The sequence below is a fragment of the Plectropomus leopardus genome, chromosome 9 (assembly GCF_008729295.1).
Source record: "Plectropomus leopardus isolate mb chromosome 9, YSFRI_Pleo_2.0, whole genome shotgun sequence".
Taxonomy (NCBI): Eukaryota; Metazoa; Chordata; class Actinopteri; order Perciformes; family Serranidae; genus Plectropomus; species Plectropomus leopardus.
The window spans coordinates 26,089,454-26,117,324 of record NC_056471.1 but is presented as its reverse complement, the minus strand read 5'-3'; the positions used below and the strand labels follow the sequence as shown (position 1 = coordinate 26,117,324).

Sequence of the window (27,871 nt, the reverse complement as noted above, 5' to 3'; positions counted from 1 at the left end):
TTCCTATTCACAAAAGCAGCTGGAAACGTACTGTCTCATTAAAAAATACAAGTTTTTGTTGCCACAAATAGGGTTAAAAAAAAACATCACGTTTTGGCCTAAAATACCGTTTTTCTCAGCAAAAATGGCTAGAAAATGTTGTTACCACAAACACTGCCGAAAATGTCCCAACATCTTGCTGATTCTCTCGTGGAGTGGATAGAAGGAGTGAAGAGGTTAAATGATCATGTGACCTCTTTGACTGAAAGAGCACATTTTGGGCTGTTCTATTTCTCAAAAGTGAACGAGTGAATTGTGTGTGAAGGGGTTAAACAAATGAGTGATTGAAGGCGTAAAGTGTCCTTGCGTTTTTCTTTTGCCTTCTCTCCTAAAGCTGTAATGAGGCCTTGGGGAAGATGCTGAGGGCTCTTCACACAACTCATAAAGAGTCTTTTAGGCCTTTCGATAGCTGGCCTCTTTTCAGAGTCTGTGTGGGAAAACTCAGAGAAATAAATTCTTGTTAGAGCTCATGTCAAAGCAAAAACAACTGCTGCAGAGCACACTCCACGTTACTCCAGCAAAACTTTTTAGAATAACATTTTGGTGTTTGGATGAACATAATAAACTGTGTGATTGATGAAAAAATTTATATCAGTCTTCTCCTCTAACTCTCGGCAAGAAAGCAACTACGTCTGAAATGTATCTCAGAGGCAACTGGTTATATTACAGTTTCATTAAGACAATATTAAGGTCAATTACCACAGCTTCATAAGAATGCAAAATAAATATCCTGTTATCTGTTTGTGCATATTTTAAGTTACATTTGAGTATTTTGAGTGATTAAATATAATTTAATGTCTGTGATATGTGATATGTTCTGATGGTTTTAGGTTCCAGCTGCAGATGCACTTCAGTGCTTATATAAGACAGATTAAGAATAGATTTTTAACTCAAGGATCTTTCCAGTCATTGGCTGGATTTAAACCTATTTATACCCACACTCCTGCAAAAAAATCAATGTTTACACTGGCTTCACAGTTTATCCTAATACATGCCTGGAATGGCAATCAACCTTCCTCTCTGATACAATTTATACCTGCGTTAACCTGTCCACCCTGTTTGCTGGTTGCCCCATTTTTATTTTCTGCCAAATAACATTTTGCATTTAATCTGTCCAATCAATATGTTTTCATTCATGGCACTGGAATAGCAATTTCGATCCTGAGAGGATTCAATTTAGAAAACAGGCATGTTAGCTTGATTTAACTTGATAACATTAATAACGGCGTAACCTTTACTTTGCATTTTATTTAGGTTTTACACATGATGTATTGAATGCAAGAGGTTAGCTGGAGGTCCAGTACAAAGTACAAGCACTTTATTCATATCTAATTTAATGCAGTATTTCCATACACTTTCCCTTTTCCTCATATAAACTTTGTGATTTCCCACAACATTTAACAAACTCCATAAGGAGCTTGACCTCATCATGTGGCTATAACAACCACTAGTTGATTTTAGAGCTATATTGAAAAGACAGAAAATAAGATTTTAAGTTGAGCGTGAATAGTGCTCTGTGGTCTATCGGGGCAGCTTGGTGGATGCAAGCTGCAGAAAAGCCTTTTGTAGACACATTGTTTTTGTGTTTTAAGTCGATTTCTATCACCTGAAGGCAGAAGCTACAGAAAAATAAACACAGTACAACAACAAAAACAAAAAACAAAACAATGAAAAAAATGCACATCAGATATTGCCAAATTTTATATTTTAATAACTATTTTAAACATTGCTTTCAGCCCATAATCAGTGCATCACTAGATGACGACCTTTAGTTTGTTTTTATTAATTATTTTTTAGGTATTTTTGTTTGTAAGCAGGTAAGATCTCAAGTTAGTCACAAAGCTTTAATGATGTTTACGTCAGTATTAGATTTTCAATATGAGGAAAAATCTATCCAGAGACAAAAAGTTCACAGTTATTTTAGAAGATGTTTTTGTACAAAGTCTGCCTGTTTTGTTGCACTCTGATAAAGTAGGGTTCAGTAAAAATACGTCAAAGTTTATCAAAGTTGTACTTGATGCAGTGGAGCAGATTATCCTCACCCCTACAGACAAATTTACTGAGCTGCGAGCAGTGTGTCCATTTAAATGAATAGATTTTTCTGCAAAATGTTGCTATTTTAAATGCTTATGCAGCCAGGCTTTAATGTTGATTTTTAGGCCAGCTGCCAGTTTTATAACCAATCAAGGGCATTAATTGCCTTCACCTGGTGTCCGTGTTCATGACTCACTGGAACCAATGAAGACACCTGACACATGTTCCTTCAGGCCAAAGTAGACTTCAGAGGACCTGGTGCTTGTGGTCACATTTTGCTCACTGAGTAGCACCCAGGTTGAGCCAAAACAATTTGTCACAGAAGCACCACGCTTTTCATTAAAAAAAAAAACGTTTTTTTGATAAAAACCATATGTTTCTAGAATCTCTGTTTTGTCACATCAAAGATTTCTATATAATGTTTGCAATTACTCGAGGCGGTCTGATCAATCGTAGCAACAACGCAGTTGTAAGTAGGGTCATAAAATAGCTTTGTTGTGCTTTCAGTTTGTGGTCTCACTCCCACAATGGAGTATTGATCTGAGATTTCAGGGCAGGTCCAAGTGCACCAGAAGGTTTTTACCCTGGAGTTTTATCTGAAATGAGACATCAGTGCTTGAAAAAGTGAAGTCTAACCCTCTGAGATGATTGCGGAAAATTGAAATAAATTATAGTGTTTTTGTACTGGTTGAAATGAAGTTTAGCCTCCGGTTCACAAAATGATAACACTTCTGTCTCCTTGTTCCTCCTGTAGTAGGAATGCTTTGAAATTGTCCTCAGATTTTTTTCCAATAATGAATGCTTTAAATGTAGTTTTCAGTATTCAGATCCATGTATAAATTCATGCACAGGCAGAGAATTGTTTTAACGTTGAGAAATACGTTTGGATTGATACTGAAAAGGAGCACCAGCAACTATTGAACTCATCTGACACACTGTTACACAAACCTTTAGCAGTGTGAATATAATCTGAAATTGAATGTACAATAAAAGTACTGAACGCTGAAATGAGCATTCAATACTGATGCATTTTATGACATGTTTAACATCATGTTTGGTAATATTGTTTCGCTTCTTTCACTCGGTTCCTTTGCAGACCATAACTAATGTTAGTGATTACGAGAGAGAATAATCGCATTGAACGTGAAGTCAATATTGGCTGTAATCACAGTCATAAAGTTACATTGTTGTGTTGTGTTTTAGTGGCAATAGTAATTCAGACATTCTGTGTATCGATCTGTGTCTGTTAAGGCTGATTGAGCATAATAGCGACTAATAGAAAATTCACTTTATTACATACACATACACTCAGACACACACAGCTCAGACTATTTGGAGCCGGACACAAATAGATGCAACATAGAACTGAACAGAGCTCGAAAGCAACCTGACAAACAGAAATGCAGAGAGATATATGAGCTTTTACTTAGTCTAAATTTTTTCATTTAGCTTACTCAATGACACTCAGATGTTAAAGGTGTTTATTCACGGGGATAAATTGGCAGAAATGGAATATAATATTCAATACTATGTTTTCATTTGTGTATAATCATCTAAAATCAAAAAATGGTTGTGTTTTCGTTACCTTAGAATGAGCTGTTTAAATCTGCGTACAGTGCGGGACTTTCTTCATGGTGTCCACCGTGCTGTTTCTACAGCAGCCCAGAATGGACCAACCAAACGCTGGCGATAGATGGGGCCGTTTGGGTTTTCGCATCTGCCACCGGATAACTTTAAGCCGGCTAAAGTCTGCCACCAGTGCCACTAAATTCTGCAAACAAGGCCTTTAAAGGGCATGTTAATCAAAACTGTGACTTTAAGGTTAGCATCTCAAACCACGCGGCCGCCTCATGACGTCTCAATTTCATCCAACAGTATGGCAGAAAACACAAAAGACTAAGACACATGAGACAAGAATGAAGTTATGACCTCGTACTTCAAGGTCACAGGAGTTAAGTGAGCACATTTTAGAATATTTCATTTACAAATATAAACTGCCACGTTGACCCACAGAAAAACATCAGCGGCTTCATCTCCACATCAGCCACCTCCTTTTACCACTTCGATGTTTTGCTGACGTGCTGTACGGATCAGATATGCATTATGAAATTTAACCTAAATTACATCCAACATAAATGACAAGGAAAAATGCATGCAATTCTGTATTTAATATATAATTTGTCCAATAGTAAAAAAAAAAAAAAAAAAAGTTGTGCTTTTGTTGGCAAAAGGTTGTTTGGGGTATTTATTTATTATTTAAGGTATTTTTCATGCCTGGCTTAATCCAGGATCTTAGAGGGAGAGCAGAAGATGTTTGGACCTCTGCAAATAGCCAGTTAATCTTGTGCGTGTGTGTGTGTGTGTGTGTGTGTGTGTGTGTGTGTGTGTGTGTGTGTGAGACAGAGAGAGAGAGGGAGGCGAGATTGACGAGTGAGGCTTTGACCTCAGTGTGTAGGCTGCAGAAAAGACACATATGATAACATCACTCTCGTTCCCTCTCTCTCTCTCTCTCACTCACACACACACACACACAAACACGAGCACGCACTTGCCCAAGCGATAGCATCTCCCTGGTGGGTTTCCTCTAAAGAGTCTCCTCCATCACTGACTGCAGGGGCCCATTTACTGCAACAAAGCTGCATCGAAAACACACACACATGCAGACACACACAGGCATGTACTGTACATGCTGACTCAAGAATTGTAGCACACACACATATGTGCATGTATATGCTGACAAACACACACACACACACATTGAGGGATCATGGATCTATCCTGCAATAGCACTGCAGCGGTCACTGCAGCCTATCTCAAATTAAGAAGAAAAAACTGAGCTGAATAGGCATTTTGTAATAGAAACATTGTGTGTCGCAAACAGTGTTGGAGCAGTCCTTGAGCTCTTTTTTTACTGTGACTGCAGAAACAAAATGTAATTTTTTTTATTTATTTTTTTTCCCAGACAGGCTTTTTGAATAATTAATCTGCAGGGCAGCAAGCTTCCAGTAAAATGTGGGGTTTATATATTGGCTAAATCTATATTAGAATCCATGGGTTTTGTATTTTAGTTGGAGTAAAAAAAGAGACAATAACCCCCTTTGAATAAATAATAGAACAAAGAGAGGCTACTACTTTGACAAAGAAGAAAGTTTATGCTTGACGCCGGATCCCATGATAGAGATAATGGCTGAAAGTACTTGCAAACTAAAACTCCAGTATTACTGCATAGAAATACATGCCCGAAAGAGAAGCCCACATTTCTGGTCAGAAGAAGAAACACAACTAAATGCAAACATTATGAAAGTCTTGGACATCATCATGTTTTTGGATATGCCCTAATATGGCAAGGCAGACCTTTTCAAGAAGGCGGTTAAAGGAATGACTGTGTTTGCATGGTCCAATAAATCTGCCATGTGTACCATTTTGATGCAAACTGATGTATGCGCAGCTGCATGTACATGGAAATTTTAGTGGAATATTCCTTTTCATTAGCGAAATGAACAACTTAGTAGACATCTCGTCTTTTTCGGGATAAAAACGGGAAAAAAACTGTTGAAAAAGACTGTTTTGTGAATGTAAATGCACTCACTGACTGATGATATGTCGTACTGCACATACTCAAGTAAAAAGACAGAGGAATTACTATTGCCTTGCAACCCCCAGGGACACGAGAATAATAATGTATAACTTAACATCTGTGTATTTTAAACCGCTTATTCAAACTATAAATCATGGTTCTTTAACTCTGTGGCTTCACATAGCTTCAGAATATGAAGCAACATTAACTAAAAACTATGTCTTGAAATAAGCCATAGCAAAAAAAAAAAGAAAAGAAAAAAAAAAAGCTTTCTCACTCAAAGCATAACGTCACTTTGGAAACAGCTGCGGCACAGGATGCTAATACACAGTACACAAAGTATTTTTCCTAACCATATAGCATCAGTTGTGAAACGTTTGTAAATGGGGCCGCGATGACACAGCCAATGTTCCGGTTTGCGCTGTGTGATTTTGTGGTGGAGGCATGCAGTATGGTGTGTTGGGATCTGTCAAGGCTGCAGGATTATGAAGTTTAGACTGACATAAGGTGGAGTGCAAAAGCAGTGGAAAGTCCCCATCTGGACCAATGGGATGCTTTACACTATAAAACCAAAGATTTGAGTGCTGCAGGGATTCACAGGTGTTCAATATTGTGGCTATTTCTCTCCACCCTATATCACTCAGTACCAAGTCTTATCACAAATTTAAAACTATCAGAAATTTCTGTCAGGTTTTTTGTATTTTTTGGGGCGAATGGGGCATTCGGTTAGTAAAATGTAGCATGCACAAAATAACACTTTCTAACAGTTTGGTGAGTTTTCTTCGCTTTTCTAACTGAATCCACTAATATCTGTGCAATCTTAAACAGTGAACTTCCTGCAACAAATTCTCCCGTTGCCAAAATGCACATATTATTTAATGATCACCTCAAATCCAAGCGCCTTTACGATTTTTTAAGAGTGCAGCCATGGCCAGAGGCGGTGTAAAATGAGCTGGGAAAAAACGGCCGCAATATAAAACATAGTTGTGGACTTCTAAATGATGTTTTTAGTGTTTATCTTGGCGTAAGTCGGTCCAGTCACTACTTTATTAAAGCGGAGAGATGTGGACCGGGGTTGAATGGAGTGAGTGGGAGAATAACTGACAGGGAAATTGCAGAGGGAAATTATTGTTATTTCACAATTAAATTATATATACTGGGTGGAATCACCCCTGACAGGGCTGACCATAGCAGCACTCCTAATGTGTGTGTGTATGTGTATGTAAGTGTGTGTGTGTGTGTGAGAGTGAGTGTGAAACTTTATCCGTCTACCAAGGCCACTGAGGCTGTTCTGGCAGGGAGGGGAATGTAGAAAGAGAATCGGAAGGAGAGAGAATTAAAGAGAAAGAAAAGTAGTAACATCAACAGAGTGAAGCAAAAACAGTCTATTTTAAGGCTGAGTGGGTGTTAGTAAAAACACAGCAAACCCCCGGTAATGAGCCGTTTTTGAACAGTTGTGACGACAGTGCGTTAAACAAACCATCCTTGATTTTTGTCGGCGAAATCCAAACCCTCTCCGTGGTCACACTGTATGTTTAGGCGCAAACATATTGCGGATGCTGTAAAAAAAGAAAATCCTCTCATCTTGAATTTGGGCCATTTTTCAGAGAGAAAGCCGACCTTGTCCTTGTCTGAAAGCATTAAAAACACATTGTCAAATGTGAAAAATGAATGGGTTTCAGTTGTAAAAAATGACCGCTCAGTCTTCATTCATCCTGAAACAATGACTCTTTGAACACACAAGGTTTCGGGTGATATGTAAAGTAAACTAGAACCTCTTTTCTATCCAGTGAAATTAATGATCCATGAAACTCGGGCAAAAACAAAGCAAATGGTTGCACTGGCTTGTGTTGATGTTGGCTTCGAAACGCCACCAGAAAAATTATACTGAAGTATAAATTTTAGAAATCCTTGGATTGCTAATGGAACAGAGATCTCTCATTTACTCGTGCTTTAAATGTTGACTTTTTCCTGTAAAAACCTGACTTTCAGCCATTTGAATAGACGCACAAGTTATAATGAGGGGTCATCATAAGACCTCCGCTGCTCACAGGACTGAAATCAGAATGGACATAAGTTAAAAGTAATTAGGTATTATTAATAATCAGAAAATGTCATTTAAACCACACATTTCTATATTGAAAGTCAGATTAAGTTAATCAATTCTTTTCTCTCTCCAAGCAAAGAAGCACTAAATTTCTAACTTATTTTTTACCTTTATTGGATTATATTGACATGCTCATTATGTATGCACCTAACTAGTGCCTAAAGAAGCTCGATACTGTTTACAATGTGCTTTACATTTTATTACTGGATGTGCAATTTGCTTACACCACTGTATGTTACTGCCTAATTGCCATCTCTGTATGTTCGCAGTTTTTCACAGTGATAGGCTTTGAGGTATAAATCCTTTATTGGGCTGGCGTCCTCTTATCTCTGTACACACGTGTAAAAACCAAAATCAATAAGGCCTGTACTCAGAACTAGAACAGAACTACACAAAACGCTTTTAAATAGGCTTTTTTTCCTGGAATACTGTACAGAGGGACAAAAAATGTATAATTATTATGGAGAAATTTTAGTTCATTTGAATGAATGTCAGTTGTCAGTAGAGCTGCAACTAATTATTTTCGATGTTGATTAATCAGTCGATTATTTTCTTGAGTAATTGGCTAGTTGTTTGATTTATAAATGTCAGAATATGGTGAAAAATGTCAGTCAGCCCAAGACAAGGTCCTAAAATGTCTTGTTTTGTCCACAAAGTAATTCAGTACAGAGAAGTAAGAAATTAAGAAAGCTGGAATCAGAGGTTTGACTTTTTTTTACTGAAAAAAAAAAACTTAAATGGATTGGTTGATTATTAAATGATTTGTTGATTAAGTTAATAGTTAACAACGTATCTGTTATTTTATTAATCATTGCAGCTCTTGGGGTCAATGTCCTCTTGCATCAGGAAACATTTTAAAATGAAAATATCCAAGATTTGGAGATGGAAATCAGTAAAAACTAAATAAACAAAAGCTTTCTATCTTTATGTAATAGCCTACAGTACTTCTAAAGTTAATAACTAAAGTATTTGTTCTGTTTTTCCCATTCTGTTCACTGCATTATGACTACATAATGTAAGTTATATGTCTTTGTCCAGTCTCGCGTTTTTCCGTTGTAATTTTTACGCGCGCTGCTTCAGTCATGAGGGACCTGCTCGTGTTCTAATATGTTTCTTCCACCCCGTGCGTGTTTTGTATATGCAGCTTTACCAGCTTGTACGAATCCGTCAATGCACTGCGATCCCCCCGTGGATCGCTTTGATGGAATAGCTGTCTTTTCTGCATTCTTTTTTTTCCTCTGCTCTCATTTCTGTCTCCATTTCTGTACATGAAAATCACAGAGAATCAATAGGTGTTGGCTTTCGACAACACACTGAGTGGGATTGTGTGTGTGTGTGTGTGTGTTTGTTTGGTTGTAATGACAGTCAACCTTGTTTTTCATTCCACTTCAGGTCGATACTACATATGAGACAGAGTGTAGTTTATGGGCGAGCTAATAGTCAGAGACAGCAGTGACCTGCTTATGAGTTAGAGATGGAAGGAGCACAGATCAAGAGGGTGTGTGTGTGTGTGTGTGTGTGTATGTTTGGGTATCAATATATAATGAGTTAAAACTCTATGTGATGACTTGGCACTCAGAGTTTGCAAATGCAACTTGCTGCGGTTTTGGCGTTGTTTGAAGTATCAGCAATGTTAATGATTTAAGTCAAAATCCTCAAATCATGCTTTACATTATACAGTATGTACAATACATTTATCTTAGAGGGTCTGTAGTTCTTTCAAAAAAAAAATCATTAATCCTGAGCTGTCAATTCAGATAAAGAAAAAATTAACAGCAGAAAAGAGGAAACCCTACAAAAGGCAAAAAAAGGAGCAGTCTCTCTTTCAAGACAATAATTTCATTCCTAATAAGCAAAAATGTGTTTCAGGCAATTTAAAATGCTCTTAAGTGTCACTTAATTACTAACACACACACAGGAGTCGACTTGAACACTAGTAAACAAAAAATAATGTTTAACCACAAAATATCATCATGTAGAGCTTTAATTAATCCATTTTCATAGCCATTTGATTGGGAAAAGCAGTTGTTTTGTGAGTGTACAGGGATTTATAACAACAGGACTGATTTCCAGCCGTGCTCATTTATGTCCCCTTGAAGCAATATCTACAGGGGCAGATTGTTTGATTTGAATCATTTTTAGAAGCTGAACGGATAAAACCATCCAGTATTTCATAAGGAGCCTTTAAAAGAGCTCTGTATGACATTCAGGGCTTTATTTTGAAAACAAACCACTACCTGCTATGTAAAGATCAATGAAGTTATGTTGGTCTGTGTGTTATTATCCAAAATTCTCTGTTTTCAGCCCAGTTGCTAGACGAAAGTGTTGGCGTTATACATTTCTGCAAACTATGAGTATGTTACATTTGAGCATTGTATACATTTCATATCAATGTTTCCAAGGTGAAGTAGACGCCTGCCAAGTTGCAGATCACTGTTTGAGACCTTAACACCTGCTGTTTTGGGGCATTTTCCGTAGCATTTCCACTGGTGTTTGTGGCACTGACCCTTTATGTTTTTCATGACACATTACACCTTTTCCCAGAGGTGTTTTTCACTAACCCATCTCGTCTTTTCCAGCAGCTTTCGTGCCACCAAACATAAGTGTTTAATGCCAGAACATGATCTTGTCCTAACCATAACCAGGTGTTTTATGTGCCTAAACCTGTTTTTTCACTTCATTTCACTTCGCTCTTGTTGAATGATATTAAGTTTCAACTTTAATACACTGCACAGACTTACTTTGTCTGTGGTTCAATGCAAACATTTCTCACAGTTTGGTTGTTGTGGTAGACGGTCTGGCTATGAATACATATTAAGGCATGTGATAGAGAATTTCTGCACTGTGCTCATACGGTGGTTACCACTGATAAGTCATGAACTTTTTTGTATATACTTGCCTATACACGACGTATTATTGGAGGATACCTCTAGAGTGCATACGCAGCGTGATAATTTTTGTCGACGTGCACAGCTGACACGCCAAACCGGCAGCCATAATGCGTATGTGCAGTTAACAGCAAATATATCTTCGGCCTGATGCCTACCTTCCACTTTCCTCTAGGATGAACATTTTCAGCTCTGTCAGCACTGTAAGGTGCCGGCTTAGCCACCGACATGTTGAGAACTGTGTCCTGAATCAGACTCTGAATCATTGATACGCTCTGAGAGTCACATACAGCTCCTTTGAAAAACATGTTTTGATGTAGTGGAATATGTTTTCCATCTTTTGCTATTCTATCAGGCACCTCGGGACCCCTGAGAATTCATTTTGTGACCCTTCTCAGGGAAACCACCGCTATAAACAAAGCTTCTTATAATCTTAAGTTACTGAAGTATGACTCTAAAACAAAAATCCCCAAACTTGGAGATTTTGAAAGTCAGGAAAAAGGTGACAAGGACTTGAACCTGCGTTTTGGATACAATTTAATTTCACTTGCGTCAGAGTTTAAGCCGCCAAACCAAAACGTGGCACCAGGGTCTTATTTTTCTAACAATGTGTTTTTCTCTTTTCTCCCACTTCTTCCGCTCTCTCTCTGTTTCTCCATCCAGCACCCTCAACAACAACAACATCACCCTCATCCCCCTGTCCAGCTTCAACCACATGCCTAAGCTGCGGACACTGTGAGTATAACAAACAATCACACACACTCACGCACACACAGAGAGACTACAACATACACTACAGATGCTCACACACACACACACACACACATATGCACTCTGTGGTTGTTCGTTAACACAAACTCATGCGCAAAGATGTATTAGTGCCCACTTTCATGCAAACTGAGAAAGTGCAGACACACACTGCACACACACACAAAGTTAATCACTTTTATCCACACACACCACAAACACACACTCAGCATGGCAGCGGAGTCTGTGTGTGATCATCTAATCATGTCATAATAAGAGACCAACTCTTCTACTGTTTCATGACTGTGAATAATCATGTGGCCATTACACACACACACTCACATAAACACACATAAAGGACACACACAGATGGATGCAGTGACAAATACCAAACACATACACACAGACACACACTTGAGTAATAGTAACCTCATTAATACCACAAGAGAAGCTTGTTTAGACTCCAAAGTTCAATCTGCTTTGATTCATTAAGAGAAACCTTCAATACTGATGTTACTGATGTGAGCGCGCGCACACACACACACACACACACACACACACACACACACACACACACACACACACTGAGCTGCAATCCAACATGAACCCAGACAAAATCATCCTCTCTGATTGAGTAGGAGAGAGGATTTGATTTGTCTTTTTTTCTGTATTTAGTTGTGTGAAAGAGATCTGTCAGTTGCCAAGGCGATGGCACGACATCTCAAGGGAGCCTACCCATAATCCTGTGGGACTGTCTGAGAGAGCAGACCATTGGTTGCATTCCTGCTGGCCACACTGAGGTTGAATTATGCCAAACCAGCATGCACAGAGTGGGATTTCCTCCCCCAAATCACCATTTTTAAGAGGCACTTGTGTGGTCACTCGACCCTACTTAACATTCAGAAACGGGGATTTCTAAGAGAACAATCGCAGAAGTCCATTTATCTTTTATGACCATTTTTTCTGTTCAACTCTTGAACGGCAGCATCTCTCAACAGCCAATCACGTGGCGGAGTTTGTGTATTTCCTGCATACTGCTTCAAGTGGCAGCAGGGCTTGAAATCAGCCTTTTAAAATTGGATTCAGGCAGCAACCAGCAGACTGAGTACAGAGTTACCAATATCCAATATCTTTTAATCAGAAGCCCTCGTCTGCTTCTGTTTTCTGTCAAAACTGAGCGACTGCCACCTCTGATTTCCTCGTTCGTCCTCTTCCTTTTTTCTCTCCTCCTTGCTGTGTGCATTGCATTTTATGTTTTACTTTCTCCTTTTTCTTCCACACAGTCTCTCTTCTCTTTTCAACCTCCCCTATATATCATGAATTCTCAGTTTTCTCCACTTTCCTCTCCCTGTCATTCCTGTCTCGTGTCATTTGTCCCTTTGTGTCCTCTTCCACCATCAGCTACTTTTGTTGCTTTTCCTCTCTCCCTTCCAAATTTTTCACCTGTTTTTCTGTTTCCTCCTTTCCTCCTCCTCCTGTTCTTTCCACTCCTCTTTTTTGTCCCCTTCTTTCCCATCACAACTACTTCTCAGTCCGTCCTCCTCCTTTGTCCCCTGTGCCTGCTCTTCATCCTCCCCCTTCTCTTTGCTGCCTCCTCTGTATTAAATTTTGCGCCCTTTCTATTTTGCTGCCTTCAGATCTCAGTATTGAATTTGCTGCTTTTATAAAAACGACTCATTCAATCAGATGTTTAGAGATGTCCCTGATTTGATTAGTGCCGAAGTTTGAGAATTGTATGTTTGTGTGGAAACTTCTTTCTAAATGAAATGGTTTCCCTCCCCTACCACCCATATATGTGATTTCCTCATACAACTGCTTTTACATATGTACACTTTTTTTTTATTTTTCTCTCTCTATATCCAGTTATCTATCTCTCTGTCGCCTCCCAGTTAAATTCAAAAGGCTTTATTGGCAGGATATTTAACATATGTTGCCAAAGCAACAATTACAATTAAAATACAGTGAATGAAATTATTAACAGATATCATGAAAAACAATATTAGTAATATAGGTAATTAAAGTAGTAAATATATAGTACATATACTGTATGTGCATTCATACATATTTCATATTTACACAAATTATTTAAACAAATTCATCAAATCAACTGTAACAAAACAAAACAAAAAAACCCATGGAGGAGAATAAACAGAGTAAATCAAAAGGCTGAGTGTGAGCTCAGGGGAGATGAACTCCAGCTGTTGTGTGTTTCTCTGTCAGTTTCTTGTTGTCGTCGTCTTTTCTCTCTCTTTTTCTGCTGTATACATCCATCCTATTAACAGTCATGCTATCACCTCATGGTGTCTCTCGTTGAGAAACTTAAACCAATGAGGAGATTAGAAGTCCCACAGCTCCTGTGAGTGTGTGTTAGTGTGATTCACTGTTCTGAAGATGTGCACGGTAACCCTCTGGAGTAAGTACAAAGAATAAACACACACAGAGAGACACATACCAAACACACACATTCACAGAAACACCGTGCACAATACCCTTAGTCACCCTATCACTAACTAACAGCTACACTCAAATACAGTCCACACAAACACACACACACACACACACACACATGCACGCACACAAACACAGCACTTTCTCCGCACCCCCTGCCTCCTCCCATTCTCCCCTGTGTTTTAATCCTACTTGTCAGTAATTAAGGCTGAGCCGGGGGTGGGCCGGGACGTGGCTATCTCCATGCGGGGGTTTGACTATAAACTGGATTTATAATGGGAGAGCGGTATTAAAACCCACTGCCCCCGCTGCTAGCATCAATGAGCCCATCTCTGTTCCATAACAGGATTTGTCCTCTGCTTTATTACAAAGGGAGGCCTGTCTTCTGAAAGGCTAGATATCCCGGCTGGCATATAATACGCTGACAAGACATTCTGCTGTTCATCCGCCCTCCCTCTCCTCATCTCTCTCTCTCTCTCTCTCTCTCCGTCTTTTTTAAGGTGTCAGATCCAGCCAGTGCAGCCCGTAGAGAGTCTCAGCTCAGTGAAACATCACCTGATGTGTCTGTATTGAGTTATACCATTTAATTAATGCTACAGGTGAATTTTGAAAAGGCCATTAGTGGGATGCTAGTTGAGGTATTAATTGGCAATTGGAATTCTAATCAGCATCTGATGAGTCCTCGATGTCGCCTGATGAGAGAATCGTCGTTTACATTTAATCTACTCGCACTGTCACATGTGCGAGTAGCATAATGCATTAAAGGTCCCATATTATGCTCATTTTCAGACTTTCTACCAGAATATATTTATATGATGTTGAAAAAACACAATTTGAAAGCAACTGTTGTTTTAAGCTGCCCTCCCAAAAAAGCCCAGTTTCCTCTGATTGGTCAGCATTTCCACATCTTCCATCATCTGCACTCCCTGTGTCTCTGCACCATCATTGCAGCCGGGGAATGATTGTAGCAGCACTGTGGTGGCAGTTTCTATCTATTAGAGTATAGTTTTGACATCACGTTTAAGGTCACAGTTTCTGAATACTGCGTGCATTACTCAGTAGATGGAGTGTTTTGATACTTGCATAGTATTTATAAAGCACCTATACAGGTGTTATAATTTTAAAAAGACATGCAAATCTGATTTTTTACAACATTGGACCTTTGGACCGCTAAAGGATTGGCTGGGAAAAAAAGATATTCTCAGTTATACTAAGCAGTAGGTGTGAAACAAAGCCATGCAGATACTTTTTGTCCTGGTAGTGAAATATTCTGAGATTTGTGCCTTTACCTCATTACAATGCAGGTAAATGGACTTTTGTTTTTGCCACTCAGTACATTTAAAAACTCCAGCTGTACCCAGAGGAAAGGAACATTTAAAATAGGAGCTCTTCTTTGTCCAGTCTACTCCTCCTAGACATAACTGAGCTCAATACTACACCAATGTGAGATTTTGACTATTTTCTCATACTTCTTAAATATAGCTCCTGAGAAACAGCCTTCCTCTTGTCTCAGCTGGAAAACAGTGCCGAGGAGAGGGATGTGCAACCCCAGATTTTTCAAATGCATTGGCCACCACAACTTATATTTCATACACCACTGTGAAAAGGGAGTAGAAGAAGAAAACTCAGAGATAATGTCTGAAAACATGAGCATATAAAACCAAAACTGAGCGCATGACTAGATACCACCAAAGGCATTTTGTAATTTTGGTAAACTGACCTATAAAAAATTCTTATCCGAGGGTCCAGAGGCCCGGGGATCTCAGACACATCTCGTGTAATCACAACTCCTCCTGTCACTCTGAGCTAGCCACTATGAAATCAAGACACAATGACCAAAAACTATAATACTCCAAAGAAATAAAAAGATCTTTCTCATTTAGATTTTTTTTCACTCTCTCTCTCTTCATTTTAATTTTCTCTTTTTTACTTTAATTCTTTGTGTCTATTCTCTTCACATCTCAAACTCCAGTTTCTCTTTTCTATCTCTTTTCCCACCTTTGTCTCTGTCTTTTTGTCCGTTTCTCTGTCTGTTTATTTCTGTCTTTCTGACTAGACTGTGATTTAGCTGTATGTGTCCTCCCTCTAAAGGGAGTCATATTGTCACAGACCTTGGGGAAATGAGAGTTGAGGATATTACTCTTTGTGCTTGTGTGAGTGCCTGTTTGTGTGTGTGTGTGTGTGTGTCTGTGCGTATGTGTGCGCGCGCGTGTGTGTGTGTGTGTGTGTGTGTGTGTGTGTGTGTGTGTGTGTGAGTTTCACCTAAGCGACAGCCTCATGATTCTGGCCACGAAGTAAGCTGCGTGAAAATAAGAACCTATTTGAATGCCAACTCAAATACATTTGCTCGTACTGAGCTGATGTGCTCAGTTTGACTCCACTTTGATTTTTTTGAGAGACCTTTGCCTCTAGAAAGTGAACATTTAAGATAATTAAGAGTTTATTGTGTTATTTTTTCTTTATTTGTATATTTTATTTAGAACTAAACAACCTTTACAAGCAATTTCCTAAAAACTCCTTCTCCATCTCTCTCAGGCGTCTGCACTCCAACAATCTCCACTGTGACTGTCACCTGTCGTGGCTCTCTGATTGGCTCAGAGCCAGGCGAGGCTTGGCTCCCTTCACCCAGTGCATGGCCCCCGCCCACATGAGGGGCCTCAATGTCCCAGATGTGCAGAAGAAGGATTTTGTCTGCAATGGTGAGCTTGCATCAACACACATACACACGATATTTAAATGTAATATCTCAGAGCTGAAGGACACACTGAAGTAGTTTTCTAGTGCTTATTGTGGCATGCACTGCGCTGATTATCACAGAAAGTGATGATGTGACTCTTTAGTCAAGGTGGTTTTAAAAAAGGCATGCTTTTAGTTTCACCCACTACTTATTTTAAATTGGCTCTGGAACAAAACCCATGAAAGTATTTTTGAAAAAAAGCAACCAATTTTTCGCTCCATTTCCAACCTGTTCTTATTCCCATGTGGTCAAATACTACTACTTGGTGTCTGATTATGATACACACGACACCCTTTACATTGTCTGTATGAGACACACAGCTGTCACCTGGATGAAATACGTAACATGGTTAACATTAAATGGTCGCGATTAGATTTAGGCAACAAATCTACTTGTTTAGGTATAGAAAATAGAAAGAGCATGGCTGTGGTTATGCAAATATGTAACATGATGTTAGTACATGGCATTTGCCCGCCCCAAACAGCTTCCTGACTTTCTTTCTCTTAATACAGTTGTGCTGAGCTTTAAATATTGTTGTGGATGGGTTTACATTAAGGATGGGCATTAATTTAGCTTCTGTATCCAAGTATTTGAGCCAGTACCATAAAAGAAAGTGCAGTTTGAAATTAATTTGATGAACAAGCTGGCTTCATGATTAACATGAGAAAAATTAGCAAACTTTCTACTGGTGTCGTTATTAAAGTTAGAAGCAGCACTGTTAACATGAGCTAACACAGGAGCAGTCACTGATATAAAACACAGAGCCATTTACTAAACTCAGACCAACACGAAAACACCTTATTTCACTGAGCTCCTTGTGGCTAAACCTGTCATTAAGTGTTAGATAACATTAGCCATTTCATGCTAACGGTTAGCCTGGTAATTGTTTGTACGGTGAGGAGCTCACACTCCTGCAGCAGTGACTTCATGACGAACAGAGAGACAGGGACGGCGGGGCAATGAGGCGCTGAGGGAAGAAATACACTTAAATACGCTTAATTAAGAGTGCCTTGTGTGACAAAATGTCGGTGTTTGTCAATCTGGGAAAGAGACCAGACTGCAGATGAAGCTGCATCAAACTGACACGAACTATAACACACAATTGAGCCTCTAAAGTAGCGTTGGACCTCTGTATGTCATATTTTTAGGAGAGTGGATTCAAGTGGAACTTCCCAAATGAAATTAAGTAGTGTTGACAATCGAGACACTTTGACATAGAGGTCGACAGAGAATGTAATAAACACAAAAGCTATTATTACAGGCAGCATTGTTATCATGCGCAGACAGCTCAGCAATGAGTTTATAGCACTGAAAGAATTACAACATGTAGAGCACGTAATCAGCTAAAAGGCCAGTATAAGAGCAGTAGTGTTATCAGCTGCTGATAGTATAGGCAGTGTTTATAGGCCTCTGATTCAGCTCCCTCTTCTAATAGACTGTCAGGCTGTGCTGTCTTTATTAGCCTTTAGCCTCATCTTCTCTGCCTACATGCTCCGTAGCGGACCTCTTCTTGCTTTTCTGCATTCCTGTAACTGTAGGTGCCTTTCTCTTGGTCTTTCTTTACTTTATCCCTCCCTTTCTTCTCCTCCTTTACTATTTAATGCTCCTGTCTCTCTCTTAATGTTCATATCCCTCTATTCTCATGCTCATATCCAGCCATGTGTTTCTTTACATTCTGAGGCCAGGTGATATTTACTACTGATATTCAGTTTAAATTGCAAATTGTTCCCATTTCATACCAAAAACGGCATGTTTTCCCCAAAGAAGTATGTTATGGCAGGATGCAAATGCTTCTAAAACAATACAAAGATCAGCACCGGACTCTTAAACTCCCCCCTTAAGCTGACACTAATCTTACTGAGAGGGTACAATTCACAAAAACATCATAAAGAATTAAATAAAACAGAAGCTAAAATTTGATTGCAGAATTTATAGTAGCAATATCGAAGTAAATGCAGCCGCAGGCACGGAGGGAGCTCCTATTTCTCTTCCTCGTATTTGGCAGTAGACCAACGAAAGCAATCTCACATTCAGACAAATTAAAGCCAATCTCTGCTTGATGTTTACATCTGTATATTGCCGTCTACAGGTCCAGCACAGACAGAGTCGAGGACTTGTGTTCCTCAGGTAGCTGTGTGTCCGCCCAGCTGCAGCTGTAACAACAACATAGTGGACTGTCGTCGTAAAGGCCTCACCGAAATACCAGCAAACCTCCCTGAGGGCATCGTGGAGATGTAAGACTGCTTTATTTTACTTAAATGCCACATGTGACATGCATAATATCTATTGACTTGTTCACACAGAGACCATTTTCATATCATTGATGTTTTCTGTAAGTGTCTGTGCTTCGTAATATTCCAGCCGTCTTTTCGCACATGAATTTTTGCACACTGTGTCAGTATTTTTTGCATATTTGCCTTTTAAAAACTGAATTCTGTTCACATACCGATGAAGGACCCATGTTCAGATTCTCTGCTTTTTACATTATTTGCTTTTGCGCAACAAAATTATTAGCGGTTTCCCTTTTTCTCCTTTTATCCATTTAAAGCAGTATGCTTTACACTTATACTGGCTTTATTCAAATGTTTGTGTGTAGAGATGTGATTCTAGTCGCCTGAGCGAGACATATATCAGATATGTATCGTATGTAGGCTCACAGATGAAAGTGACACAGCTCTGATTTAGAAAAAAATTGGATTCCTGTGTACACATTTCCCTGAAAAAATCAGATTGGATTTGGGCCACATTTGCATGTAATGCAGACGTAGCCTCAGTTTCACTGTGATCTTTAGATGCTTTGATTCACCATGAACTACTAGACCTTACATCTAACCCAATCCGTGGCACACTGCGAGTTTTGCAGTGCCATCTTGTTTTAAATTACAAAACTCTTTCCTTTACACACTCATATACTTGGCCTCCTCGTCTTTCTCCCTGCTCCTTTCTTCCTCTTACACACATATTTAAACACACTCACACTCCCCACAGTGGGACGTGTTTGATATCCGTATTGATCGCTGTACCCTGTTTGTTTGTACAGAGGACAGCTGGTTGATTGCTCTCTGAGTAAGGGAGCAATTCTCCCCCGCAAAGCTATGCCAATACCTCCCCAGCATAAGTAATAGAATCAAACTCACATACACACCAACCCACACTCATTCATATATATGTATATATATATATATATATATACATGCAGACACACCAGTTCTGTATTTAAAGTACGTACTTGGTGACAAAAAAAAATGTTCACATACACACATTCTAAGAGGGTCAAACACACGCACGCGTATAATGATTTAGCCACCAAACATATCTGATTAAATCTCTTGGACACACACACACACACACACACACACACACACACACACACACAAACACTCAGAATTAGCATTTGATCCATTTTAATAAGTGTTGTTGCTGCAGCCAGGAACAATAGAATTTAATAGGATGATGTATTGTCAGTCCTTCGATGGGGACAAAGTCATCTTTCTACATGCTGGGGGCAAGTATCAATGCCAAAATGTGTGTGTGTGTGTGTGTATATATATACAGCATGCAATTGTGCACATCCAAGAGTGTGTGTTAATCTGTCTCTCCAAGTCAAATACATTCATAAAGCAATTTAATAAAGCAGGTTTGTCTTAAGGCGTTTAGCTTCATTAGAACATCAAAAGAGTGTGTGTGTGTGTGTGCGTCAGTGTGTGTGTGTGCATCCTCAGCATGCTCACCTGCCAAACCCATCTCCTGTCTGAGTTGCCGTTTAATCGCCGCCTCACCTTATAGATTTTTTATATTGCCTCTTAAAACGTCTTTCCTTTAATACATCCTTTGATATTGAGCCTTTAAGTGTCTTTGATTCAACCTTGTTTAAAGCCCCCAGATATAATTCGTTACTTGTTGTGTGTGCAGATTGTCTCCGTCAATATCTCTCCATCCTTGATTTATTTTGACCCCTCAGTAGAAATAAGGTGGTGCTGTTTGCCAGGGGCGTGAGGTAAGGGAATTTAAAAAGGGACATGAGCCAAGAAACAGCCACCTGTAAGTGTTGTGTTGCTCTCAAAGCCAGGACCACGTAAGCGTTTCATTTAAAAAAAAAAAAAAAAAAAAATAGAAACAGCTACAGAGCAGTAAAGCACAACTTGGTGCAATAAATTCACCCAAATTGTGTTCAGATGTGATCAAAAGTTGGCTTTGAGTCCATGCCATGAAATATATTGATCATATCTAGCTGTAAAGTGGTTAAGACACAGTGATACAAGGCGTAGATAGATAGATATGAGGGAAGAAGATTTAAAGGAAAAGAGAGGGATGGAGAGTGGAGGTCAGGAGTGGGACAGGGTGGGGTCTGAAGAGGAGGAGGAGAAGAAGGGTGGATTATTTCCCATTTATCATTCTGACAGCTGACCCTGTGGCTGGCCTTGGGACCTCACCGCATCCTCCTCTTCTCCTCTCGATTTTTCCTCTCCTCTCTCCTGTCTTCAACGCTTTTCCACTCCTCCCATTTCTCCATTGTCCTATTTTCCCACTTCCCTTGTCTGATTTCTCTTTTCACATTTTGTCCTCCCTTTTTTTCCTTTAATTTTTTGTAATTTTGTGCTACACGACTATGCTTTTATATTCTCCTTTTCTCCTCCTTTCCTTTCCTTTCCTTTCCTTTCCTTTCCTTTCCTTTCCTTTCTCTTTCTCTTTTTTCCTGCTGTCTTTCCCTTTTCTTTCCTTCCTCCTTTCTGCTTCCTCCCTTCTTTTCTTTGCAACAGTAACATGAAGAATGCATGAGCTTCATGTATGGATGTGTTGCCCGGACTATGAGCAGAGCAGAAACTAAACTACAGTCCATTTCCTCAAACGAGGGCCTTGTGTCTCATTCTGATGGCTCCCCACATGGTAATAGATAGAATACAGCCGGTATGGTGTAATGAGTCTGCAATCTTCCAGAGAAAGAGATGCAATAAATTCCCTTTGGCCCTTAGCCTGAAAAAGTTGAGGAATCTAATGTGTTCATAACAGTCTGACTGCATCTAAAGAAGAGAGCGCTCTGGCTTCATCAAAGGAATATCTGAAATATTCAAAGTGACTGGGAAATGAAAATTGTTACTCTACTTCTGCCAGTTACAGCAAAACCAGTTGTCCCGTGTGCAAATTGTGCACTAAAACCTGTATTTCACTGTGGCTGAGTGACAGCATGTTTGATATAGCCAGTTAGTTGTCTTTGGACACATTTACGTACATCACTGCACCTCATGAACACTTTGGCCAGAGTCTAACTGAGCAATTGTGGTCCGCAGTTCAGGTTTTGGTTGCTGATTCTCATATTGGTCCCATATAAGGTCATTACTGCTGAGCTGGAAAATTCAACTCAACATTTTCACACAGTTTGACCTTGACCGTCCCTCCTGCAGAATTAAGCAACCTGCAGAAATATTATGTAGATGTTGATTGGTACAGCCGCCTTTTGAACTCTGTGTGCACTTGTGCTCGGCTGAAGTTGCGAGGTAAACAGGACTTCATGATAACCAATGATTTCTCTGTCCTTGGTGAAATTAAATATTGAAAGGAAAGAAAATTAACTTGTGGAGTTGAATCTGTGTTTGAATTTTCTCATTGTATGTTTTAGGGATAATGTGCTCGTCTAATTAATTCCAAGTGATTGTTCAAGATCATCCAACTCCCTCTTTTTCTCATACCCCCTCCGTTCTCTCTCTTTCTCTATCTTTCAGACGTTTGGAGCAAAACTTGATTAAAAGTGTCCCAGCAGGAGCCTTTTCTTCCTACAAGAAGCTCAAGAGGATGTAAGTCTGTCTGGATTAAACAGCGCACACACTCTCAAACACACGTACCAAAATGTCTGTGGATGGACACAAGTTGGTGAGCATATGGACCTGCAATGATATGCATTTTAAAGACTCATCTCACATTAACCCTAACAAGTATTTAAACCTTTCAACCCTGAGTAAATAAGTGCAGTGTATATCTGAAATACTGAAAAATCGCAATGAGCTACTTGCTAATGTTCCACACATTGCAAGAAATGTATAGATTTAGAACTTTTTTTTAAAAAAAAAAGCTAGGAAAAAAATGCCTAGTAAAAAGAATGGAAAATAAGCCAGGGAAAACACTTAGTTATAGTTATCATAATAACATTTTTTAAATTATGTTACAGAATTATATATTTTTAAAGCGCTTTTCGCCAAGTCTAGTTTGCCTTGTTTGCTTTTTTTTTTTAAACTTATTTTCAGGTACTTTTCTTGTATTTTGTACTAATTTCTTGCTAATTTTGGGGTCATTTCTACTTTATTGTTCATTGCCTTCTTCTGAAATTTTTGAAAGAAATCAAGCCAATTTGCTCGTGTTTCCGGGGTTAAGTCTTTATCGGCAGTCTTCTTTTACTAGCACCAAACATGGATGCATTTTTTATCTAATCATTTATTTTACCTGGATTTAACTAGGTACAACGTGCAACAATGAGTATAGTTTCATGTGTGTTCACTCCTAAATATGTGGAAAAAAATAAAGCAGACCCAGTATAGAACCTTGGGGCACTCCAAGATAGTTCTCCATCATAAACTGAGCCCATTAACTTTCACACATTTAGGCCAGAACAAAAGAACACGTCACACATTTCAAAACGGGTACATTAGAGAGGGACAAATCCCACACACAGGCTGACTTGCGAAAGAAGTGAATTCTTTGCAATGTTGCAGTAACTAGATCTTTGTCAGGAAAGGCAGATGATGAAAGTCTAGTTACTGAAACATAGGTCTATTTCTTTTGCAAGGCAGTTTGTGGGAGATTATCTTCAAGTTGTTTCCTTCATATTCAGTCCAACCTAAAACAATATTAAACCAGCCCACTGCTTTGTCAGACGGTCGTATGTTAATCAACCTAAGTGTAAGTAAGAACATGTTTTACTATGTCAGATGCTTTAAACAAGTCAATAAATAAGGCTGCATGGCCCTGATTCTTGTCTAGGGCTTCAGTAATGTTCCCCAGAGCAGCAATACTAGTTTGTTCTCTCAATTAAAAGGAGTAGTCAATATTACATTAGTACAAAAAAAAGGCTGACCTCAGTGGCTTTGGATTACTGTTGCTGATATGTCGAAGAATTGAAATGATTAAATCTGCTGTGATTTTAACAAAATGTGGATCTAAACTGTCTGGATTTTATCATTTTCTTGTCTATATTTAACGTTAAGAATTTACCTCAGTAGGTTTTAATCTAGGATTTTTTTAATAGATGCATAATTAGCCACTGACGTCTGTAACACTATAGACTGTGAGCAATAGTGAAAAAGAAGGTGGTATGTCTAATCTGAAATCAAAAACAGTATGCAAGCACGCACACACACATACACACAGACATAAAACTCACTGGTGAAAAATGTCCTTATCATGCAAATGGAAGAAAATGCCAGACTTGCAGACTTGTGCAAGGTTGTAAGGATATCCACCCACCCGCGTGCACACACACACACACACACACACACACACAGACAGATAGAGTGTTAACCTCCGTCATAGTGTTAAATAATATATCTTACAATGGTGGAAGTGACTGACATGAACTGCACTTAACATGCCTCTGCTTCCAGTGTCTTTCTCCTGTTGCTCCACCCCCCCCCCCCTCGTCTCTCTCTCTCTCCCTCCCTCTCCCTCTCTCTCTCTCTCATTTACTTACACACTCAGCCCTTCTTATGTCCCCTTGCCTTGACCTCTGCTGATGTATTCTCTCATGATCATTTGTCAGACAGTTCTAGGACATTCACACAGAATGAACTCCATTACTGTGTATTACAGTAACGCACTTATCTTCTCTCTTTCTTTCTTTCTCTCCCCCAGTGACTTGAGTAAAAACCAGATTTCTGACATCGCTGCCGATGCCTTCAGCGGCCTCCGCTCGCTCACCTCACTGTAAGTATGACACACGTACATGCAAACACACACAGGCATGTGTACATATCCGGACAGAAAAGTAATTGCATTTCCAGACATTTAGCAAATAAAAATGTTGTCGCTGTCGATGTTGACAACCGGACCACAGCGCTGCAGAGGGTGCATATGTGCTGTATGTGTGTCTTTGTATTTGCTTGTGTGTGTGTGGAATTGCCTGTAATCAGTCAGTGCATGTGTCTGTGTGTGTGTGTGTGTTTACGTGTATGTGTGTGTCTGAGGGTGAATGTGATAAGAACATGAAGGACAGTTTAATTTGAATCAATCTGGAGCATGAAAATGAGACAGACAGACAAGAAGGGGTAGACAAGGTGAACTCTGCTGGGTGTTAAAACTGAACACACACACACACACACACACACAGTCGAGTCAGTTGAATAGGAATGTCACTGAAAGGCAGGACTTTTGCAGTGGAGGCCAGCTGAGGCGTGATGTAGCAAAGTATAAAAATTGCTCAAGTGAATTAAATGGTTACAGCTGCATTTGGAAGCACATCTCAGAAATGATTTCAGTTTTTGACGATCAAATGAGATAAATGGTCCTGCAGCGTTCTTAGTGAAAAAGCTTTAGTGCTGAATGACTGTGCATGTCTTTTATAATCTGACAAAAAAGTTAAAAATTACACTGGAAGCAGACAACTTTGTGTCTCTGATTTTAAAACTCCTTCAATTCCCTAAAATAGTTGTTGCAACTCGGAGAGCCTGATGGCTTTTTCATTCTAAACAGATAAATCCAGGGTCTTCTCCGCCTTCAGGAGAGCTGAATATTAGTGAGATTTTATTGAAGATGTGTTGGTAAAAAAAACTACAACACAGTAATAATGAGGGAAACCTTGGTTTGAAGGCTGACTCCATCTGTGTTTTTTCAGCATGTTTCAATTGGAAACTCCCACTCAGCAGTTAGCAAAAAGCAGTGACACAGATTACGGCACTGATGCCCTCTCCTCCCTCATGCCCACCGCACACATACTTCTCTAAATGTATGACTGAGTGTAACTGTACGAGGGAGGATGGTGCTATTTTTTTTAACCAAGTAAAGACACGCTGTGATTCAGCATAACATAATACTGCATTTAACAAATAGTTATTTACACTATTCTTGTTTTTTAATACATTTATAGCGTATCACCAGTTAAATGGCAGTTGGCACACTCCCAGTTTGCAAAACCAGGCAGGAGTACTGGGGCACAGAAGCTAAACACATGTAATGCTGTTGATAACATGTTAGTACAACATAAGATCCATACTCCTGTCTGTTTCTCCAAACTGGGAGTGTAAGATCGATAACACACAATTCCTAAGAGGTTTGGCTCAGTCATACAGAGGCCCATTAGGCAGGCTGGGGGGGTTTATATGTAGCTACAACATTGTGCAAAAACATACATCAAGTCTTCTGGGAAAAATATTTTGAAGAGCATAAGAAAATAGCATTTTGATGGTAAAACACACATAATTTAACTGAAATTTTAATTTTTGAATCTGAACATATACACACTACCAGGAAGCTACAGAAAAATAAATAAATAATTTAACTGCCCTTTAAGGTGTCATTTTTATTGTTATTGTATATCTTCACATTTGACAGATTTGTTTTCCTGTGGTTAATATTCCATTATATTAGCTGAAAAATGCATCGTCACAAAGCTGAAAAAAAAAAAACAACCCAAACGTCGTTTCTGGTTCATTTTTGGAGTCACAGGGTTTCCATAGGACTGTGACTAAAGCAATATTTTTTTCTTGATAGAAAAATGGTTTTATATCTTCATATAATTTTGCTTTCTAATGACAATATTTGCTTTGATGGCATACTTATTCTACAAAATCAATCCCACCACACCAAACTGAACTAAAATGCTCAGCTAGCATAAGTACTATATGGATATGAAAGCATAATACTGTCAATTACACTAATTATGATTCAGGGTTAAAGTTGTCATAGAGGCTATTGCAGCAATTAAAAGATAAAAAATTAAAGTTTTCCCCAAATGCACTTTAAAGGGTTTAAATACCACACTGTACTTGTGGATGCAGAGCAGTGCCCCTCTCAAGTGGCGGATTAGAGCAGAAATAATGTCCACAAAACAACAAAGTATTTACTGTGCTTCACAGCCTGCTTCAGACCACATAAGTCTCATCTTGTAAGGACAGCCTTGTAAACACGGTGCTCTAAATGATGTTGTTTTGACTGTCCTGTGCAGGGTGTTGTACGGCAACAAGATCACAGAGCTGCCCAAGGGATTGTTTGATGGACTGGTTTCCTTGCAGCTACTGTAAGTACTGTCTTTGTGGTCTGTTGTTATGTGTGTACCTGTGTGTGTGTGTGTGTGTGTGTGTGTGGTTCCCTCCAGAAAACAATGAAATACATAATTCGGTAAACAAAAGACACTCAAATATGAGATGAATTACCCTGCAAACACTGTTTTGCCGTGGATTTGTAGTGTTAAAGCACAGCTCCTACTGAAAGCCTTTATTGCAGGTGATTTATCCGCAAGGAACATACCTTTTTGTGTGGCAACATGACAATGCAGAAAAAAATCAGTCAGTGTTTGTGAATATTTGAAAAGCCAGTATATAAAACTAACATCCTCATTACAAATCAGAAGTTAAGTATCAGACGTTGCTTCGAGTGTCCCTTAAGGCTGATTTGCAGTTACACAAGTGGCCTATGCAGCTGTAAGCAATTATACTTGTGCAAAGGTATGCCCATGTCAATCTGCAATTACACCTCCAAAACACTAGATGGCGGTGGGGTTTCTATGCTACTGTGTTCTACACCTAATATCACATAAAATACAGCCTAATATGAACAACATTAAACAAAAGTACAAAATTTGGCTCTGTTATAACTCACAAGGTTCACAGACAAAGCAAATATCTTTAGCTAGACACGTTTCCCCCACAAATACTGCATGCTAATGTTTTTATCATTAGCCTGTGACATTTTTTGTTGCAGAAATTAGCCTACTCATATGAAGCCAAAAACAACAGCAGCATTTAACAGAGGTAATGTTACAAATTTCGCTCCATTATAAATCACAAGGTTGACAGACTAAAAAATTATCTTTCGCTATACCTATTTAACCAACAAATAGTGCATACTAGCTTTAGTAGCATAATCATTTACATTTTAAATTGCAAAACTAGCTTAGCGGCTAGCAGAGTTTTCCTCTTCTTAAATGAAGCTGGGAACAAAAAGCACATTTACAAAGGTAATGCTACAAAATTTGGTTTCATTATAACTCACAAGGTTCACCATCAAAACAGTTGTCTTATATGTTCTCCTGAAAAATACAACATGTTAATGTTATTAGCATAAGTTTAGGATCATTTCCATTGCATAAATTA

General features: G+C 39.0%; 1 protein-coding gene across 1 annotated transcript in view; it reads left to right on the top strand.

Moving 5' to 3' along the window:
* The window catches only part of slit3 (slit homolog 3 (Drosophila)), a 339,417-nt gene that overhangs the window by 231,307 nt on the left and 80,239 nt on the right, over positions 1-27,871 (top strand). Inside the window, exons 7-12 of the mRNA XM_042492991.1 lie at positions 11,309-11,380; positions 16,376-16,539; positions 18,667-18,811; positions 22,298-22,369; positions 24,417-24,488; positions 26,725-26,796. Coding sequence (XP_042348925.1) covers positions 11,309-11,380; positions 16,376-16,539; positions 18,667-18,811; positions 22,298-22,369; positions 24,417-24,488; positions 26,725-26,796 — 597 coding nt within the window. The remainder of the gene's footprint in view (positions 1-11,308; positions 11,381-16,375; positions 16,540-18,666; positions 18,812-22,297; positions 22,370-24,416; positions 24,489-26,724; positions 26,797-27,871) is intronic.